The sequence below is a fragment of the Alnus glutinosa genome, chromosome 7, assembly GCF_958979055.1.
Source record: "Alnus glutinosa chromosome 7, dhAlnGlut1.1, whole genome shotgun sequence".
NCBI classification, from domain to species: domain Eukaryota; kingdom Viridiplantae; phylum Streptophyta; class Magnoliopsida; order Fagales; family Betulaceae; genus Alnus; species Alnus glutinosa.
The window spans coordinates 13984672-14006008 of NC_084892.1; the positions used below are offsets into that span (position 1 = coordinate 13984672).

Sequence of the window (21337 nt, forward strand, 5' to 3'; positions counted from 1 at the left end):
CACTACGACAGCAGCCATAATATGGTTCTACTATCCACCACACACATGCACAGCACACCGACAGCAACAGCTGCACAGACAAGAAGGTTGGCAACGACATCCCAACTGTTATGATGATGACGATTTTGTCCCCTTCCAACCACAGGAATCGGGTAAACCCTAAGACCAAACTGGCAGCACCATTGCAGAGCATGGGTAGACCAAAAAAAACAGAGGAAAAAAATCTGAAAAAGAGGGAAGGCTCGGAAAAAGAGAAGGGACAAATTAATTGAAATGTACTATCCTTTGATACCATGTTCAATACTAGGATTTACACAAAGATTGAGAGAAAAGCATATGTTTTCCCGCTTGCTATTCAATTATATATATTAGTGAAAATAGTACAATTGACTAGAAACCCTTGCGTGGTATACTTTATTACATGAACTCCATCAATATCCTTTTTAGCAGTAAGAATCCCACATTGGATCACAGTATCCACTACTTAACTTGTAGAGACCAAAGGCTTATAAAGCGAAGAATAAGGATACTACATTAAATGTTTCATGAATGAATAATGAATAAATGCATCAATAACAGATGGTGATAAGCTCAATGTGACTTTCATCCTTTTATTACTTTACCCTTAGTAGGTTGTCCCGGAATGACTCGAGGTTTAGCTCTATAACATGTTATAGTACTACGCTCATAAACGTAGTGATTGAGCAAAGGAATAATGAAAATTAATACTTATAACATTCACATATTACTTTCAGTGACCAAACCCAGTAATTATACTCCAAGAATTCTGTACTTGACCAGCCTTCTTACAACCCTTTGTTCAGGTTGGTTCCAACACGATACAAGAAAATCCAAAATGCCAAAATCTAATAATTTATACCCAATATTCATCATCTTTGAATTCCAAAGAGTATCAAATAAATTAAACAATAATCAAAGTCGATAAGATTTAGTAGGTCATAGAACAAATTCATGAGAATATTACCAAACATTCTAATGGGGGGGGGGGGGGGGGGGGGGGGGGTGCAATTTGCTGCTATCTATGAAGATCATAATGTTAAGCAAAAACTTCACAGTTTAGACAACCTGGCCCACTAGTTAGGGTAAAAATTAGTACTAAAATTAACTTGATGTGACCAAAGACATTAAGATAAACATAAGTATCAGTTGTCTACAAAAATTGTTATCTACATCCAATAAAGATTTCGCCATTGCTTATGTTTCATTTAAAGGAGTCTCTGAAAATTTGTTTAAATTCTAACCAAAAAGCAAAACTTTATTAATTATATTTAGTTGGTTTTCATAATTTAGGGAAACCGTAAAATCAAGAAATTTATGTAATCTATTTTTGTCCTTAAGAAGTGGCTATGGAAATTAGCATTACAAAGATGTTTATTTTTCATACACATTGTTACAAATCTTTCCATCATTTGACCAAGCTTCTACTAAGAAAATTGGTTTTATCTTCCCCCTTTTTTGTTTTAGAATTTTCTATCTCCAACTTGTGTCAAATGATTCAATAAAACAGTCCTAAATTTCCACATGAATCCACTCTTCAAAATTTTTTATTCTGAATTGTTTGTGTTTGAACTTTAGGCTTATCCATTAGAAACATAGAATTGGCCTAATTCTATGTACATTCTTCTTTCTTTTTATTTTTCATTTGAGTAAAATTGAAATTCTAAAGCAATTAATTAAATATGACTCGCTACAGTTAAACACAGCCAGATCCCCCCACCCTAAAAGAGACATATATGTCACAGCTTCCAGAACCAAAATAAATTCATATAGCAGCACCAATAAGAGCCTCTAGTTAAATAATGAATGAAAAATTGATTCTTTTAAGATAATACTTACAGCAAACCTCCACCAGCTGGACCAACTGCTTTAAAGAAAGACATAGCAGACATTGATATGCCATTTGCTGCTCCTCTTTGCTTTTGGGCCTATCATTAATGTAAAAGAAGCATCAAATCAACAATGAATTTACCAATTCATGTATATTAGGGGGAAAAACAAAATGATAAGATAATGAAAAAGTAATATTACCACAGCTCTGTTCTGCAAAAGGAACAATCCTGTAGTGATGGCGACCTGATTATATTTGAAAATGTAAGAGCCACATAAAATCTATAATAGATGTTAGAGTCGTTATATTTTATATTAGCTTTTTATTCTTATAGCTTAAGAGTATTCTTGTAATCATGTTATATTTATCCTAATATAAATATATGCTATGGTTAAGGGATTGGAACATACAGTCCTAAACCTTTTCTAAACACTACCAGTGTCTTTTCTTCTCTTCTTCCCTAATCTCTTAAACTTTACAGTCAAACTTGGTATTAGAGCATCCAATCCAATCATAGAAGGCGTCAACACAATCTGAAGGTTGTTGTCAGCTGACAGAGGCATGCTGACATCAGCATCCATACGTCGAAGTCAATGCTGACATCATTACTGACGTCAGCACCCAAACTACGGTGACTCGCCAGAGACTCCTGGTAATTATGGTGATTTTTTGGGAATTTTTTCAAGCCATCAGATGTTAGTTTTTTATTTTTCAATATTTTCTTGGAATTGAAAAAAGAAATAAAAATAAAAAATTCTCAATCTGTAAATCTGGACTAGTTTGAGTGTTTTTGCTGCATGGGTCTCTTTCCATTGGGCCTGAAGAGTGTACAAAGGCTGTTTGTTTATTTGTTGGGTGTTTTGAATATTTCTATGAATTTGGGACTTTCAGCCTTACAGGGGTTTTTTTTTTTTTTTTTTTTTTTTTTTTTTTTTTTTGAAGTTTTGGTGCAAGTTTGACTCTTTTGTTGGTTTTTGGTTTGTTTGTGGATTTTTTTTGGGGTTCTGGTTGATTCACTGTTGTTGAATTTTTTTATTGTTCTAGCTTGGCTTAGTTGTGTTCGGTATGGCTGAAGAAAAATTTACTGTTATGGCTGAAGGAAAGCCACCACTACTCCATGATGATGATATGACAAAATCAATTACCTAGAAAATACTAAAAGGTCTAAATTATCTAGTTTGGACACATGCTATGAAAATCTTCCTTCGTGGGAAACGAAAAATTGTAATAGTTGAATTTTGTGATTCTTAAAAAGATTTGGGAATCTATTGCAGAATATTTTTCGCATCCAAGTAATGTTTCTTGGGTATATGAGATATATGAGAAGCTTTTCATTACAACTCAGTTTGGGAGACCATTGTCTTAGTACTATAGAGCTCTCAAAATTCGTGGGATCAATTACTGCAGTATCGTCCCTTTACTACTGATTTGGAGCAATATAAGCGACATTGGGAGGAATTTTTGAGATATATGAGAAGCTTTTCATTACAACGCAGTTTGGGAGACCATTGTCTTAGTACTATAGAGCTCTCAAAATTCGTGGGATCAATTACTGCAGTATCGTCCCTTTACTACTGATTTGGAGCAATATAAGCAACATTTGGAGGAATTTTTGATTGCTTCCTTGCTATATGGTTTAGACTCTATTGGTTCAAAGCTCATTCCAATAGTAGCAGCACTTCCAATAGTGATAGTACTTCTACTCTCTCAATGCATGCAGACTCAGGCATTTGATGGCCTAACTTGATGCCTCCATCTTCATTCTTGTTAACTCTAACTTTGCACATTCCAGTAATCAATAACCTTGGAAGCTATGCATAATACATTTAACAATGGCTTGAATAAAGACAGAAGAGAAAAGAGAGAAAAAGAATCTCACCAGGCAACTTTTTCTACAATAACCAAAATACTATATATACAACGGACACTTATTTTTGTACCAAAAAACTCATGTTTGGTCAAAGCAATTACTGTAGTCTTAAGCTTCTAAAGAGAACTCCTCTGGCCATGCTATTGATGTCGCGTCAAAAATATGTTTTATATGTCCAAATCGTTTTATTTATCCAGTTCTTACTTATCAAGAAAAGATTTATCCAGTTCTGGGATGCGGAAGAAACTTAATCCAAAAATGATGGAGAAATCAAGCAATAATATGATCCGAAACTTCCAGTCAAAATAACTATTGACAACAATCATGCTTGAAAGATAGACAAATGAAGTCTTAGAGACTCAACATATCCCTTGGCATATAACCATTTATCACTAAACATTTATGCCACATAAGCTCAATAAAAGGTATGCTCTCGATATGAATATAACAAAAAGAATGTGGACTTGATCTATCTATTGAAAAAATTCAAAGTGTTACGACATTGAAGACTCAAAAGAATGGATATAGAATATGGCGAAGAAAGCCAACAACGACAAGCATCCCCACAACAATATACTAACAAAAAAGTGGTCATTACCTAATGCTAGACCCAATTAAGTGGTTTCTTGGGAGGGGTGGCTTGGATGCAGCCTACCTTTATAGTATTTAATAATGGTAGACCAAAATTATAGTAGAGAGCAGAGAAAATTAAAAGATAAGTTTCTCCTTTGGAGTGTGTGGTGATACCAAAGGTAAATTTTTCTAGTTTGAGCTTGCACTTACAGCGAGCACATTCTTCAATATAGATGCGCAGTCAGTCAATAGTGTGAGGCTGAGGCCAGAAAGCATAGATATGAAAGGGTAACTTGACAGCAATGGTATGGTCAAGACCTTCATAGGAAATCAATAGGTAAAATAAGAACAAAATTTATATCATCATGAAAAGACCAAAAACAATTATATATGAAAGAAATTTTGATAAAGACATACAGCTCCAATGCGAGATACCATGATGGGCCCAAATATCCTCTCTACCAAGGGGTATCCAAATAGTTGAAAGACTAATAGAGCAAAGCCTGGTAGTTTACAAAATAAAAGGTAACCATTAAATATCCAATGAGTAATACCCTTCATATAAAAACTATACTATGATGAGAAATGCATTTGAATATTCTGGCGCCAATGAACATATGACTGGTTTGTCTACTTCCCTTTCTGATTATCATTCCGTTGATACACCTCACAGTGTCACCTTTGCTAATGGTTCCCTCTCCCATGTGGCCATACGCATCTAAGTCCTGATATTGAGTTGTTGTCTGTTCTCCATGTTCCTGGTTTTCCTTTCAATTAGCTATCCATTAGTAAAATTACCAAAGCTCTTAATTGTTCTGTTAGTTTTTACCCTTCTTTGTGCATTTTTCAGGATCTCAAGACGCGGAGGATGATTGATATGGGGCATGAAGTTGGTGGATTATATTATCTAGATCCCGCACCTACATCTTCCTCTCGTGCTTTGCAGTCATCCACCATAGCTCTTCAGTGGCAATGTCGTCTTGGTCATCCTTCTCTCCCTACGTTGAAGCATCAAGTCCTGAGTCTTCGTCATGAGTTTTATGTGTCCTGTGAAGCTTGTCAACTCAGTAAACATCACCGTGTCTCTTCCAACCTCATGTGCTCCCACTCCACAACAAGATGGTGTGGTTGAACGCAAGAATTGTCATTTATTGGATGTTGCCCGTTGTCTCTAATTTCATATGCATGTCCCCAAACAATTTTGTAGTGATGTTGTTCTCACTACTTGTTATCTCATTAATCGGATGCCCTCCTCAATCTTAGACGGTGCCTCTCCTCATTCTCTATTATGGTCGTCTTCGCCCCTGCTCTCCTTGCCATTGAAGGTTTTTGGGTGTGTTTGTTATGTTCATAATCTAGGTCCTGGTTATGATAAGCTAGACCCTCATGATACTAAATGTGTCTTCCTTGGTTATTCCACAACTCAGAAAGGATATCGTTGTTATAGTCCTCCTCGTCACCGCTACTTCACTAGCGACGATGTCACATTTGTTGAGTTTGTTCCCTATTTCCCTATTACTACTCCTTTGGGTGACTCTTCCCTTAAGCTTGATGTCGTGTCTACTCCGCTACCTGTTCTGTCTCTATTTGAGTCTGCCTCTCCTCCTCCGGTCTTGTTGCCTCCACGTTCGCCTGCTCCACTTTGGGTCTATATGCGCTGGCCACACCCATCAACTCCTACACCTCTACCATCATCATTCTCGTCTTCGGATCCAGTGTCTCCCCTTGCATCGGACCCCCTACCCATTACCCTCCGGAAAGGTAAACGTTCTTGCACCACTCAACATCCAATCAGCCAGTTTGTCTCCACTAGTTCTTTATCTCCTTCACTTTCTTTCTTTATTTCCCATCTATCTTCTATTTCCATTCCAAAGACAGTGCGGGATGCCTTATCGGACTCTGGTTGGAGGCAAGCTATGGAATTGGAAATGAAGGCCTTGCATCAGAATGGGACGTGGGAGCTTGTTCCCTTACCACCTACTAAAAGGACGATTGGTTGCAAATGGGTATACACTGTTAAGTTTGATCCTAATGGTTTAGTTGAACGGTTGAAAGTTCGTTTGGTTGCTAAGGGTTATATACAGACGTATGGCACTGATTATGATGAGACATTTTCTCCAGTTGCAAAAATTTCTTCTGTTTGTATTCTTATTTCTTTGGCTGCTAATCTTGGTTGGCCCTTGTTTCAATTGGATGTCAAAAATGCATTTTTACATGAGGACTTACATGAGGAAGTTTATATGGAGCAACCACCTGGGTTTGTTGCTCAAGGGGAGTATTAGGGTTGTGTTTGTAAGTTAAGAAAGGCTTTGTATGGGCTGAAGCAATTACTACGGGCGTGGATTGGAAAATTATCTAAGGCGGTTTGGGAGTTTGGTCTTCAGCGATGCCAAATAGATCATTAAGTATTTCACTTGCATACCTGTGCAAGTTACGTTCACCTTGTGGTATATGTAGATGACATTGTAATTACCGGTGATGATTCAGAAGGCATTGCTCGATTGAAACTATTTTTATAGCAGAAGTTTCATACAAAAGATTTGGGAAAACTAAGATATTTTATGGGCATTGAGGTTGGTAGATCTCGAACAGGTATCAATTTATTCGAGAGAAAATATGTGCTTGATTTGTTAGAAGAGACAGGTCTTCTTGATGCTTGTCCTGTTGACATTCCAATGGATCCTAATCAAAAATTACTAAAAGATGAAGGGTTATTTGAAGATCCTGGTAGGTATCGTCGTTTAGTTTGAAAGTTAAATTATCTTACTATTACTAGGCCAGACATCTCTTATGTAGTTAGTGTTGTTCATCAATTCTTGGAATCTCCTAGGGGTTTCACATTGGGAAGCTGTTACTCGTATTATTTGATATTTGAAAAGAGCTCCTAGCCTTGGGATATTGTATAGACTGAGTAAACACCTTCGAGTAAAAAGATTTACTGATGCAAATTGGGCAGGTTCTCCCTTAGATAGACGATCTACTACAGGATATTGAACATTCTTAGGTGGTAATCAGTCACTTGGAAAAATAAGAAACAAATAGTAGTGGCACAGTCTAGTGCCAAAGCAGAATATAGGGCAATGTCTCAGACTGCCAATGAGTTGTTGTGGTTACAACATTTTCTCCAGAAGATTGGATTCTCAACCCCTACTCCTATCCTGTTATTTTGTGATAAACAAGTTGCTATACATATTGAGTCTAATCCCGTTTTTCATGAAAGAACCAAGCATATTAAGGTTGATTGTCACTTTGTTCGAGATATGATACTAAGCGGAGATATATCTACACCATACGTGAAGTCTAGAGATCAGTTAGCTGATATGTTTACATAGTCTTTGTGTCGAAAGAAATTATAGTTTATTTGTTCCAAGCTGGTGTTATAGGATATATATATATATGCTCCAACTTGAGTTGGAGTGTTAGAAGAGTTTATTAGGGTTAATATGTTACATGGGTATTTTGGTCATTGTATTGAATGTTACAATATATATACACATACACACACACATAGTTCTATATATATGTAGTGTGAGGGGAGAGAGGCTACGTGAGAAATAGCTTCCTTCTATTTTCCATGCAAATCTCTTAACAGTCTATATATACACATGTTTTGCCTAACCATATTACTTTTGGAATCGAATGTGTTAAGCAAAAGCTCTGTCTGATCTGACTTCAAAAGAACCCCATGCAACTTTTTACCGCATGGAGCCACGTCGTTTCACAGTATAGCGTATAGTAAAGGAGACAACGGTGACGAAGGTTACCGACTTTCGGTGGATGCGAAGCCAATGAGTTCAGTCGAACAGCATAACGAGTCTAAACAAGCAACGGATATAAAGGTACCCCGACCATGCCCAAAGGGGTCTAATAACTAGCAGTGGCGTGCTGAACTGAAAAGTACGGTGAAGCTTTCAACATCCTTTAACGGCTGAGCCCGAACAGCAACGGTTTCTAAACTTCTCTCAGACAATGGTATTCAGTCCCGATCCCGAGTACTGAAAGCATATAGATCTGAGTTAAGGTAGTGTGTAGTTTATGATTGTCCTTGATCAAGCTCATAGCACTAGGTTATGATGGGTCAGCACTCCTCTGGCTTTGACACATCCTTTATGTCATTCTATTTTGGATGTTAAGGAACTAGCACTCAGTCTTCTCAAAGTCATTATCTAGTAACTCTAAAGTGCGCGGACTGTTGTCTGTAGGGCCTCCTCTCCCTCCTGGCCAACCTTGCCCTACTGCATTCATTTTCATCGGATCTGATCTGTCTTCTTTCCTTACTTGTCCTTGATTTAGCTCATATCACTAATGTTTGAGCTGATCTAAGGAAATCCATAACAAATCTATTACAGTCCTTGGAAAATATAAACATTAACCGCAAAACCGTGGGGGGTGAGGGGAAAAGGGGATCAAAATGTCCCATCAATAAAGTGATATGGCATCCAAAGGTAAGACAAAGGAAGATAGTAAGTGTCAGGTGGGTCAACCTGAGAGTTCCAACAACCAATCTGCGCCTAATGTCATCTTTCACTCTTTGGAGCCAATGCTAGAACTCTGGCACATCACCCCTGTGGTAGAATATGTGGACCTCAATCTCCACCATAGTGAGGCAAATCAAGTAAGAGATAATCACTAGAATAATTAGCATCAGCCGGGTTGGCTTGATCAAGAGAAGAATCCACTTTATGTAGTTGTGGAGCCATACATCAACCAACCACTGCCTACAGTGTTACCTTATGAGCTTCCACTCTCCTACAGAACCACACTTCAGTGACTTAGAGAAGACTTGGCATGAAACTTGCTTTTTCTTTCCCTTTTCACCTTTTGCTTGGCCGGCCACTTCAAGGGTATTTCTTGACATTTTGGCCATTTGGTTTCCTATAAATGGACAAGCCATGCTTTCACTTTCATGCCATTTACAAAGCTAGAACACTTTTGGATTAAGCTTCCTTCAGTTGTTCTCTTTGTTTCTCTTTGCACCACACGACCACTTTCTGCTTTTTGGTGTAGTTTTGTTCCTTTTGCCAAGTCAGCCTTGTACAACTATAGTTTGAAAGATTAGAGGTTGTTCTCCTACTCCCATGCATGGCCCAGACCTCAAGCAGGTGTTCGAAGTTCTTCTCTTCCTCAAAGCTTAGCATACACGGCCACCTTGGTGGATTTTGGAGGTTTTTCTTCCAAATCAACTTGGTAAGTGTTTTTAAAGCATGGAATTGTCTCTTTGATATTCTCAAGAAAGCCTATGAGTAACTTCAACCATATTGATGTTGAAGATGGAAAGATTCTCTCCATGATTTCTCTCCCCAGTTTGATTATGATTTGATTGTAATACTTTATTATTTATTTCCATAGTAGGTTCTAGGTTTTTCCTATTTAATCAATGTAGCCTTATGGCACACTATCAAGTTCTCCAGCAATCATAATATTTCTCCTTCTCTACTTTTGTACTTGGTATCATAGCAGGTTTAGATCCTATTCTAAAACCCTAGTTTGGTTCTTCTCTTTTTTGGCGGCAACGCCTTGATAGAGCTCTAAAAGAGCTGTACGTGGTGACCAGAAGGCCTCCGGTGGAAAAGAAAAAAATAATAATTCTTTACAGTGCGTTTTCATGGTGGTTTTTAGTGGGTGGTTGTTGATTAGCTCTTTGGTGGTCGTGGTTGGTGTCACCGGCGAGTTATGATGCTCTGTGGCAGTTTCAGATCGTTTGCAGCCAGGTCTGGTTGTCTCCAGTGAATTTACGGCGAAATCTGGCTATTAACGGTGTTTTTTGTGGTCTCCGGCAGCTTATGTGGTGTTTACTGGTGCCTTTTTGTGTTTTCTGGTGACGTAGGAGGAGTTCTAGGGTATCTAAAGAAAAGGAAATGATTGATAAAATAACTACATAAGAACAAAAGCTAGTGATTGCAGCAGGTGAAGAAGGGCAAGCTAGTGGATTGGTTAGCGAGGTAACAGTCCAAATGGCTAATATATAACTTAAGCTGGGCGGTGTAGTTGCCATCATTAAACAGTTAAACATTTAAAAGTGGATATCACAGACATAAATGGGTTAGTATTTAGCCTAATAACGAGAATTTTGAAGAAAGATGATCTACAAAACATAAACTAATTGGTCATTATGATGCATTCTCATACATTCATTATATCTTTCATTAAACTGATTCATTTAGGCCGCCAGTCTTTTTTTTTCATGAAAATAGTAGAATTACTTGTTTCTCTATGTAAACATGATAACATCATATTTACATAGACGGTGACGTAGGATTTGAAGCTGAGGGAGATGGACCCTTCGCTAGTTTTGATGGTTTCTAAACCATCTGCTGCAGGATTGAAGCTTGTCTCTGAGGAGCAAGTCTCATTTATGTTTACTTTTATTATATGCTATTGACATGTATAAACATGATGATGCAATATTATGTTTGGTTTAGTGCCGCCTGTAACAGATATTTGGTACACTTAACATGTACATGCTATGTAATTAAAACAATATTCCTATCTTTCTATATGTGTGTGTGTGTGTGTGTGTGTCTATATATATATATATATATATATATCACCTCGAGGTAATTTAGTCAGCTCATGTGTGTTCTACAAGTCTTTCCTCGTGCTAAGAAAAAAAATACATTCCTCTGTGAGAATTCATCTCTGATGTAGTAATATCACCTAGAAACCAGAGGTTTATACTTACAATTTTGCTGGTTCAAATATCGAGGCGTTACAGATGATGCCTCTCCTCCTTCTCTCTTATTTCCTCCTTCATTCTGTTCTCCTTCCCACTGAAGGTTTTTGGGTGTCTGCTATGTCCAGAATCTAAGTCCTAGTTCTGATAAGCTTGATTCACATGCGACCTAATATGTCTTTCTTGGTTATTCCACAGCCTATAAACGATATTATTTCTATAGTTCTGTTCTTCAACGTTACTTCACTAAGGCCAATGTCACGTTTGTTGAGTCTACTTCCAATTTTCCTACTGCTACTTCTTTGGGGGATTCAACTCTTGAGCTTGATGTCCGTCCATTCCGCTACCAGTTCCACCATTATCTAAGTATGTCTCACCGTTTTCCCTACTCTTGTTGCCTCCATGCTTGCCTACTCCACTCCAGGTCTATATGCGTCGCCCTCAACCATTTGCTCCTACACCTCCACCATCATCCTTCCCGTCTAAGAATCCAGTGTCCCAAGACTCCTTCCCTATTGCTTTGGGGAAAGGTAAACGTTCTTGTACTACCCAACATCATATCAGTCAGTTTGTATCTACGAATTCTTTACCTGCGTCACTTTCTTGCTTTATTTCCCATCTCCTTACTGTTTCTATTCCAAAGATAGTGCAGTTATATGACTCTGGTTGGAGGCAAGCTATGGAATTGGAAATGGGTGCCTTGCATAAAAATGGGATGTGGGAGCTTGTTCCATTACTGCATGGGAAACAAACTATTGGTTGCAAATGAGTTTACACGGTTAAATTTAATCCTAATGGTTCCTTTGAAAGATTGAAAGTTTGTTTGGTTGCTAAGGGTTATACACAAACGTATGGTATTGATTAAAATGAGAACTTTCCTCCGATTGCCAAAATATCTATTGTTCGTGTACTTATTTCTTTAGCTGCTAATCTCGATAGGCCCCTAGTTCAATTGGATGTCAAAAATACCTCTTGCACAGGGACTTACATGAGGAAGTTTATATGGAGCACCACCAAGGTTTGTTGCTCAAGGGGAGTATCAAGGTCGTGTTTGTGAGTTAAAAAAGACTTTGTATAGTCTCAAGAAGCAATCACCGAGGGCATGGTTTGAAAAATTCTCTAAGCCAGTATTGGAGTTTGGTCTCCAGTGATGTCAGACAGATCATTCAGTATTTCACTTACAAACTAGTACAAGCTACATTCTTCTTGTGGTATATGTAGATGATACTGTGATTACTAGAGATGATTCGGGAGGCATCGTCTGATTGAAATAGTTTTTGCAGCAGAGGTTTCATACAAAGGATTTGGGAAAACTCTAATATTTTCAGGGGATTAAAGTTGCTAAATCTCATACAAGTATCAATTTATCTTAAAGAAAGTATGTTGATTTGTTCGAAGAGATAGGTCTTTTGGGCGTTCGTCCTATTGAGATTCCAATGGATTCTAATAAGAAATTACTAAAAGGATGAAAAGGAATTATTTGAAGATCCAAGCAAGTATCATCGTCTAGTTGGAAAGTTGAATTATCTTCCTATTACCAGGCCAGATATCCCAAATGCAGTTAGTGTTGTTAAGCAGTTCTTGGAGGCTCCTAGGGTTTCACAAAGGGAAGTTGTTATTCGTATTATTCGGTATTTTAAGAGAGCTTCTGGTCTTGGGATATTATATAGACCGAATAGACATCTCAAGGTAAAAGGTTTTACTTATGCAAATTGAGCAGATTCTCCCTCAGATAGACAATCTACTACTGGATATTATACGTTCTTAGGCGGTAATTTGGTCACTTGGAAAAATAAGAAACAAACAGTAGAGACACAGTCCAACGCTGAAGCAGAATATAGGGCAATGGGCATACTGTCAGTGAGTTGACGTAATTACAACATTTTCTCCAGGAGATTGGATTTTCAGCTCCTACTCCTATCCCATTGTTTTGAGATAAGTAGGCTGCTCTACATATTGCATCTAACCCAGTTTTTCATGAAAGGACCATGCATATTGAGGTTGATTGTCCTTTTATTCGAGATAACATACTCAATGGAGATATATCTACACCATTCGTGAAGTCTAGAGGCCAGTTAGCTGACATGTTTACAAAATCCTTGTGTCAAAAGCAGTTAGAGTTTATTTGTTCCAAGGTGAGCTTGTATGATATCTATGCTCCAGCTTGAGGAGTGTTAGAAGAGTATGTTAGCGCTAAAAGAATAAGTTGGTGACAACGTTTTGTTACAGGGGTTTTTTGGTCAATGTATTGAATATGACAATGTATATGGATTATGAGATGAGAGAGGCAAGGTACAAAGGTAAACCTCTTTCTATTTTTCTTTCCATGCAAACCTTAAAACAGTATCTTTGTGATCTTTATACAGTCCCCTCCTTAATTGTTAATTGTATCAACAACTTAAAGTCGCATAAGATCTCTCCTTTTTATTGTTTTATTATTTTTCTTACATTTTCTAAGATTAAAATTGTAGGCATCACTCTTCCATTACTTTGATTTTTTTTCCAATGTTAATTAGTTAAGAAGAAAATAAGAAGACAAAAATTTGTAGTAACAGTGATGAGATCAAAACAGTTCAAGTTTATCCTGGAAAAGCAAGGAGTTTAGAGTACTAGGAGACAAACTACTAGACTGCTATGAAAAGAGATCAAACACTAAATAGAAAAGTTCACTTGATGGTAACATACCATCTAGCCATATTACCTGTAATCGCAAGAACTTCACCAACATCTGTAGTCGAATAGCTCAATCCCCCATATTTCCTGGGACTAACAGCCCACAATGAAAAAATCTGAAGACCAGGATGGATAAATATTAAAACCATTCTAGTTATTACTAAAATGACTCATAATATCCTTATTAAAAAAAAAAAATACAATTGAATTCAAGAAGAGAATATTACCTCTGTATAAGCCATATCATGAAGCTGGAAAACACAGTAGACGATGATAGATGACATTAATGGCCAATTTTTCAGAAGGCTCTGTTGAGAAGCTGGATACTTCTCCCCAGACTTTTGCATATTTCCTTCCTCAGCAGGCCCATAAGTGGTGGACTCTAGTTGATCATATGAGTCCTCAAGCTCTCGTTTGTTTTTAGTATGCATATGTAGCGTTTCCTGCACCCTAGAAATTCTTAGACTTAAAATTTTAATCATTGCAAGCCACAATATTATGAACGCGGACACATTTTATAGAAGATAGTATTAATATGCTAAATCACACTTTACACTTCAATATTAATATTTAAAGTAGGGGGAAAATACACTTAGACTACCAAAGTTTAAAAAGTGACACTTGACTCCCTCCAATTACCCCACCGTTACAAGTTGCATCCTCCCTAAGCATTTGGTGTTAAAATGGACGAAAAAATGTCTCAGGTGACGTGTACATGAATTTGTTTATTTGAACTACCAAAATTGCCCCTAAAATATATATTTTTTTTTTTAAAAAAAAAACAATAGAAAAAAAAAATGAAGGGTAACCAAACCACACCTCCTGACTAGTTCAGAGGTGGCGGGGGTGGTTTGGCCACCCATTCAAGTTTTTTGAAAAAAAAAAAAATTAATTTTTTGAGGTAATTTGGATAACTCAAGTAAAATAGTTCACATGCACGTCACGCGTAGCATTTTTCAGTCCATTTTAATGCAAAATGCTAATGGAGAGTGTAACTTAAAGCCGTGTAGTAGTTGGAATGAGTCAAGTGTCACTTTTTAAAACTTGGTGGTCTAAGTGCCAAAGAAATGGTAGTTTAAGAAAGCTAAATGTATTTTCCCCTTAAAATAACAAAGGGAACATCTCAGGGATAATAAATAATTAAATTGTATTCACTATAAGCACAAAATATTGAACCAAAAAATCGAATGGCATTAATCAAAATTAACGCGGCTAAGCATCCACTGTTAGACGCCAATAATCTCATTTAATTTAGTAATAAAAGTCAAATATTCAACCACACTAGTCAACAAGTTTCATTCCTAATAAATAGCTGGAATAAACACTACATCGCTCGTAGATCCCACCAAGCCACCCCTCTTTTTTTTCTTTTCTTTTTTTCCAATTTCTTTTTAGTTTTTAATATCTTTTTAGTTTTTTAATTAATTTTTAAAGAATTTTTTTTTTTTATTTTATTTTATTTTTTTTTATTTTTTATTTTTATACTAAAACATGTGTCAACGGGAGTTGACACCTAGCGGGCCGTTAGTTTTTGGACGGAAAACTTGACTGAGGTACAAATTTGGTTTTTTTCCAAAACAGAAGTACCATCTGTGATATGAATTGAAACTCAGGTATTAGAAATAAATTTTTCAAAACTCAGAAACCAAAAACATATTTAACTCTAAATTTTAAAATCTCACAGGGTAAATATTTTCTAATTCTTTCCTTCTATGCTCGGCTTCAATTACGACATTACATATTTAGGTAAACTTCAATGTTTTCTAGCATAAAGGTTGATCACATGTCCTCTGGTACCTGCATTTCTCGACATAAGTATGCTTCTAACTCCTTAAGAAAGGAAAGCCCTTTGTGATCCTTCACTTCTTTACATTTTGGTCTATGGCAACATGTTTGGTCTTTATCATATGTGCTGCCAACAACATTATGCTTCATATGCCGGCTATTTGGTTGAGGCTAAAAGAATCGTCCAATTAGAAGAGTTTGTTAGGGTTAAAAGAATATGTTAGTGAGAGGAATTTCTCACAGGGTTAGTTTGGTCATTTTACTATATTTGCAGTCCATATATATAATAAAGGCGTGAGAGAGGCTACGGATGCTTTTCGAGCCTCCTCTTTCTCTATTTGCTTCCCCATGCAAACCTTACAGCATTGTATCAAAGCCTAGGGTTTGACTCCTTCCCTCACCCTTTGATTGCTTCCGTTTCTCCCTGCTTCTTCTTCCTTTTTGTTTTGTTTTCCTACTCCCTCACCCTCTGTTTTGTGCTATTGATCTCAAACTATTAAGATATTAGGCTTTATGCCCATGATTGAGGGTAGATGGTGCCGATATCACCATCATTAGTGGTGTTATGCCGTCGTCATCACCACCATCAAGTCTATCATCATCGATAGTTTTGGGGTAAACAACAGAACCGGTATAATGGCTATTGTAGTATGAGTTTTGCCCTGTATAGAAAAGTCGCTCAGGGTGTGATTGTGTTGATCAGTGTTTTCTATGGTGTTAGGTGGTGTCTATTGTTATGAAAGTAGAATTCTACAGCGTCTAGATGACGTTGGCATGACTCACAAGCACGTATCTAATGAAACTCTTGAAGTCATTTTTGCTGTAACTTATCTTAGAGTAGTCTTAATTTAATTAAATAATGATAGTTATAGTTATCCTTCTAAATCAAGAGTCTTTTAGTTATTTGTTGTATTATGGTGCAGAAATCATTTAGTAGTAGGTTTCTATTGTTCCTTGTAAGAGTTTATCTCCAATTTAGAGTAGGATTTTATATTCAAGTCTTTTATTTGTATTAGGGGTTTATCCTTAAGTAGAGGTAGGAGTTCATCTCCTATTCTATGTCTTTGTAAGACCAAATTGGCTGAAAAAAAAATATATATATATATATATATATGAAAGCAAGAAAATGACATAGGGCTGTAAATTGCGATATCATAACATACCGGGAGCCAACAGCAGAGAACAGATACTCCCAATGCAAAGATTGATATGAGAAGGCAAGGTAACAAATACGGAAACCTACAAATATAATTTATGCTTTACTAATTAAGAATAAAGGATGAACAAAAACTATTGTTTGAGAGAAGCATAAAAGTAATGCTTAAGCATATGGAGTAGAAAGGCTATTGCTTACCTCCGAAACAGAGATTCTTCAGAAAATATGTCTGGATACTTCTCTGCAGGCTAATATATCAATCAATCAACAGAGAATGATCAGTAAGATTGACTTACAAAGCCTTTTATAAATCAAAGAGACAATTCGGTTTGAAGCAATGCTTAAATAGACATGATTTATGAAGGTTTTCAAAGATCCATTGGTGGGCCAAATTCCCACAAAGTAAAGTCAAAGGATAGATGGCGACGGAAGTAGCAAGGCTGGGGAATCCAATCCCCATCCCGATCCCTAGCAAGCGAAATTTTCCCCATCTCTGAGTTAGGAACTTATGGGGGGATCCCCCATCTCCACGCAAGGGAAAATAAATCCTTGTCCCCACCCTGCCTCACCATGTATATTTATACCCTTTTATAATACGTTTTATATTGAAAAATAGAAATATATCTGTACAAAACTGTGTACAAAACACAGCATATAAAAGCAATTAAGAGATAATTTTTTCTAAATGTAATTAAACAAATACTAAATTCAATACAAACTAAACAAGTAAATAAGGATATTTAGGTAATACAAATAGGGGGATAGGCTAGACAGGATTGAACAGGTTGGAGAGAGACATATCCCAATCCCCTCTTTAGGGATTAATATAGATCCATGTGTCCACCCCCCATCCCATCAAATGTGGGACTAGATGGTTGGATCTCACTTGGCGGGCCTAATTTGCCATGTTTATAAAATAACAAGCGATATACTCACCATTAATTATTTTTATTTTTTTTATAAGTAATGTCAATTCATTAATAAAGCGCAGAGGGGCACAACCCTAATACACAGGAAGTATACAAGAGTGCCCCTAATAGGAACGAACAGAAAATAAATTTAAAAAATCTGCATAAGTAAAAACATTTAAACTATGATGAGACACTTTCCAAATATATAACGTGTTAAGCAAACGCTTCCTTACTCACCATTAATTATAAACAATCAACAAAGAAAATCAAAAGTAATAATTGCTTTAATATGTTGGAGTATGTGTGAGCTTAATATACATTGCTGGCCCACTTCTTGAACTTTTATTTTTTAGTCTTGATGATAGCAAACATTATAAAAGGAAAAAAAAAAAAAAAAAAAAAAAGCAACAATCCCATGAACGGAATAAAGAGTGCTAATTAACTGAAAACAGGACACCATAAATGGAAGGAACATTTTATCATATTAAGGTCCAAAAACAATGCTGAAATTGTAATGAGAGGTACAACGCCGGAACGCCCTTATTGAACATAACCAAAATGCCATAGACTTATCAGGGTTAAGCAACATATTCCTTTTCACCATTATGCTTGCTTAGGGCCATATATTTTGTCAAATTTTAGGCCTTCTGCCTTCAGTAGTGAATCGAATTATACAATATATCACATTATGCTTTGCCTGGGGCCATATCTTTAGCCAAACTATAATCCTTGTGGCTTCAATACTGAAGCAAATTAAAATACACTATGGCTCCTTAAATATACTACACCACCTAGGACTTTTTCATTAAATAAGGAGTAGGAGTAATATATTGAATAAAGGGTCTTTCAAACAAGTTTTGTTTTTCCAAATGAAATTCCTTTTTCATGTGCATACTAGTTTAATGCTAGAAGTTGTATTCCGAATTCATGAGAATTCAAATTTCCTGCAGCTGAGATCATTATCATTCATCAGCAAAAAGGATTTGAGTATACTTTACTAGCAGATTAACTTCTGTTGTTTTCTGAATATGGGAAACTTTCTTTATCCCCTTCACAAAACCAGAAAGTCAAAAATTGAGCAATACAGACTCAATGAGTCCTCATTTCCATAAAAGAATATCTTAATGAACCCAATTTCTATGTTTTTAAACCAGTATCCAGTTCTTGAATAAGTCGCCCAGTTTTTGCGTTTGAAGTCAAATTTCCCCCACAATTTAGTCCAAGTGAACCATGTTACCATGACCAAATGAGGTCTGCCAAAGAACACCAGCTCACTGACTTTGCCACATTTTTCAGTGATTTAAACTTAATGAAATAGACTTGTTGTCACAATATGGAAAATAATCACTAATAATATCATTGACCATGGTTCGTCGATTGGACCAAACATGCCAAATGGCTGCTTAACTGTACCAGGTTGAGTGTCCAACCCATATGGAACTCCAAATTTCTATTTAATCCCTGAACATTTGACACTGTTTTACCATCAACTCAGCACATAATCTTTTAGTTTCTTGCTGCAACACGCACCCAGGGGGAACTTATTCTTCACTGTTAGTCATAACTTTGCCCATATATTTCAGTACCATAATGGCACCATTTACCCATTTCTTAAAGTTATATTTCGCCTAAGGAAATAATAAACAAATGAGATCGATAAAAAAAATTGGATAAATAAACAAATAAGTAACTGAATAAAGTACCTGGGCAAGAAAACCTCCAACAGCTGGACCAATGACTAATCCAACGCCCCATGATGTGCTAATCTGAAAAATAAATAAATAAAAATAAAAACCCTTCTTCCTCTACTGTTTTGCATCATAGTAGAAAACTTTACAACAAGAGGGAAAAAAAATTCTTACAATTGACATTCCCAAAGCTTGATATTCTTTACGGCAAATTTCCGAAGCATATGCCTGGTTACATTCAAAAACTTGATATGTTTACATGTAATCCAATTTATAAATTGCACAATAATAACAACAGTATTGCTTATCAGCTATCTGTAAAAACTTATCATTAATTGATTCATACATGCGCCAAGTAGCAAAAGCAGCCACAGGCCAAATGGCTCAAATTTGGCCTAAACACAAAGCAACAGCTAGGAACAGCCTAAACACAAGACAACAAACTGACAAGAGATCGGTCCTAAATCACAAACAAAAGAAAAAAGCACTTCAGGATAAAGCAAGGGCAGCTTAGATTCCATGATCTCAATGTAATTAAAGCAAGGCCAAACCAAGATCTTGATGGTGATGTATAGATAAGGTTTAACTGCAGATGGATGCTGCTTGAGGCTGGATGGCTAGTGCTGAGTCTGCCATATCATAATAGGGATGATGATATAGATATTATATCAAGAACTAGTTTCCACCGTAAAGTGTAATGAGTCATTCATTGTTGAAGAAGGAAACTTCCCAAAGCAGCTGATATGATTTTATTTCCATTTATTTCTCACTGATTATATTTCCATATTAGATTGTATCAGTTTTCTATATAAACGATGTAAAAGTGTCGAGTGATTATCAAGGAAAGTAAGACTATTTTGTCATTCTTCTTCCTTCATTTTTTCTCTTCCAATTAGGTATCAAAGCAAAGGTCCTGAGTTTGAACCTTGTCTCCGTCATTCACCTTCCATTTCAATTACATATTCTCTTTGTTGGGCCTCACTTATTAAGGAAGAGTTTAAGTCCACACGTAAGAGAATGTTAGAATATTAATTAAATGATTAAATCAACTATTTCCTATTAACTTAAGCTTTTAGGACAAATGGTGATTTAACATTCATGACAACATAAGTTGACACCATTTTAAGCTTGCCTATGGGAATATAACTAACACCAGGACGGTTTATCTTATTTGGACACCAAACTGTTTCTGGCCTTCTCAAGTCAGAACATTTCCACATTTAACACCATCGCTTGCCTCCCTAACCATGTGTAAGCACAACAAAATTTCATATAACTCCAGGACTTTTATAAATGAAGAACTTGGGATAACAATCTACAAACCCAAAACGAAAACATATGGACAAAATTTCAATCTATTATCATTATTGTCTGTTACAGAACCCAAACATTCATTCCCAAGGCAAGAGACATACCCTCATTGGGCCAAGTATACCACACAAACTTCCAAGAAGAAACCTTGTAGAAACTGCCATCCAAAAGTTTGTACTAAGGCCAAAAAGAGTATTGAAAATAACCCTGAAACGGTCATACCAGAAGCAGAGAGACTAAAATGAGAACTTCTATCTGAGACTTGCAGAACTGCATCAATCAGTATTGCAAAATAGGAAACTCATGATGAGCTGTACTAACAACATAATTGTGCCGAACAATATTACAGGCTTTCGACCATATCGATCAGCTATCATTCCCCAGAGCACAGAAGTCAAAGCTCTTCCAAACATAAATGCAGATCCTTCAAGGGATGAGAGGTATAATAAGAGCTAAGGGCCTCAAACAATATTCCTAAGAAGAAAAAGACCATAAATATAGATGCATAGAAATTATGCTCACCCACATAACCAGCATAATAGCCAATATCTTCCTCCCTTTCTGCAATATGGAAGTCCCTTATCTGCAAAAAGTCAAAATGCAAGGGCTTGAAATAAAGAAATGAAACTCCTCTCAAACTTCCCTCAACTATGAAACTCCTTAAAAACTGCCGAAATGTCCTCTTTCAAAACCTCCCAACACTTCCGACCAAAAAAAAAAAAGGAAGCCATCAAGACTTGGAGCCTTGTCACCATTCAAATCCCTCAGGACCCTCACCACCTCCCACACTTTGTTTTCCTCAAAATCTCTTTCCAAACAATTTCTCTCATCCGCTTCAATGGAAAGGA

At 36.5% G+C, this 21337-nt stretch overlaps 1 protein-coding gene across 3 annotated transcripts in view; it reads right to left on the bottom strand.

Annotated features, from left to right (window-relative positions):
- Positions 1 to 21337, bottom strand: part of LOC133872726 (protein ZINC INDUCED FACILITATOR 1-like) — a 32424-nt gene that overhangs the window by 9873 nt on the left and 1214 nt on the right. For all 3 annotated transcript variants that reach the window (XR_009901069.1, XM_062310307.1, XM_062310308.1), the window contains exons 3-15: positions 21012 to 21072; positions 20811 to 20913; positions 20594 to 20696; positions 19353 to 19406; positions 19194 to 19256; positions 16778 to 16827; positions 16587 to 16662; positions 13866 to 14081; positions 13667 to 13754; positions 4710 to 4795; positions 4503 to 4610; positions 2050 to 2094; positions 1858 to 1946 (exon numbers count right to left, since the gene is read on the bottom strand). Coding sequence is in view for 2 of the 3 variants with exons in the window: in XM_062310307.1 (XP_062166291.1) it covers positions 1858 to 1946; positions 2050 to 2094; positions 4503 to 4610; positions 4710 to 4795; positions 13667 to 13754; positions 13866 to 14081; positions 16587 to 16662; positions 16778 to 16827; positions 19194 to 19256; positions 19353 to 19406; positions 20594 to 20696; positions 20811 to 20913; positions 21012 to 21072 (1142 nt within the window). In the remaining variant the exon portion in view is untranslated. The remainder of the gene's footprint in view (positions 1 to 1857; positions 1947 to 2049; positions 2095 to 4502; positions 4611 to 4709; positions 4796 to 13666; positions 13755 to 13865; positions 14082 to 16586; positions 16663 to 16777; positions 16828 to 19193; positions 19257 to 19352; positions 19407 to 20593; positions 20697 to 20810; positions 20914 to 21011; positions 21073 to 21337) is intronic.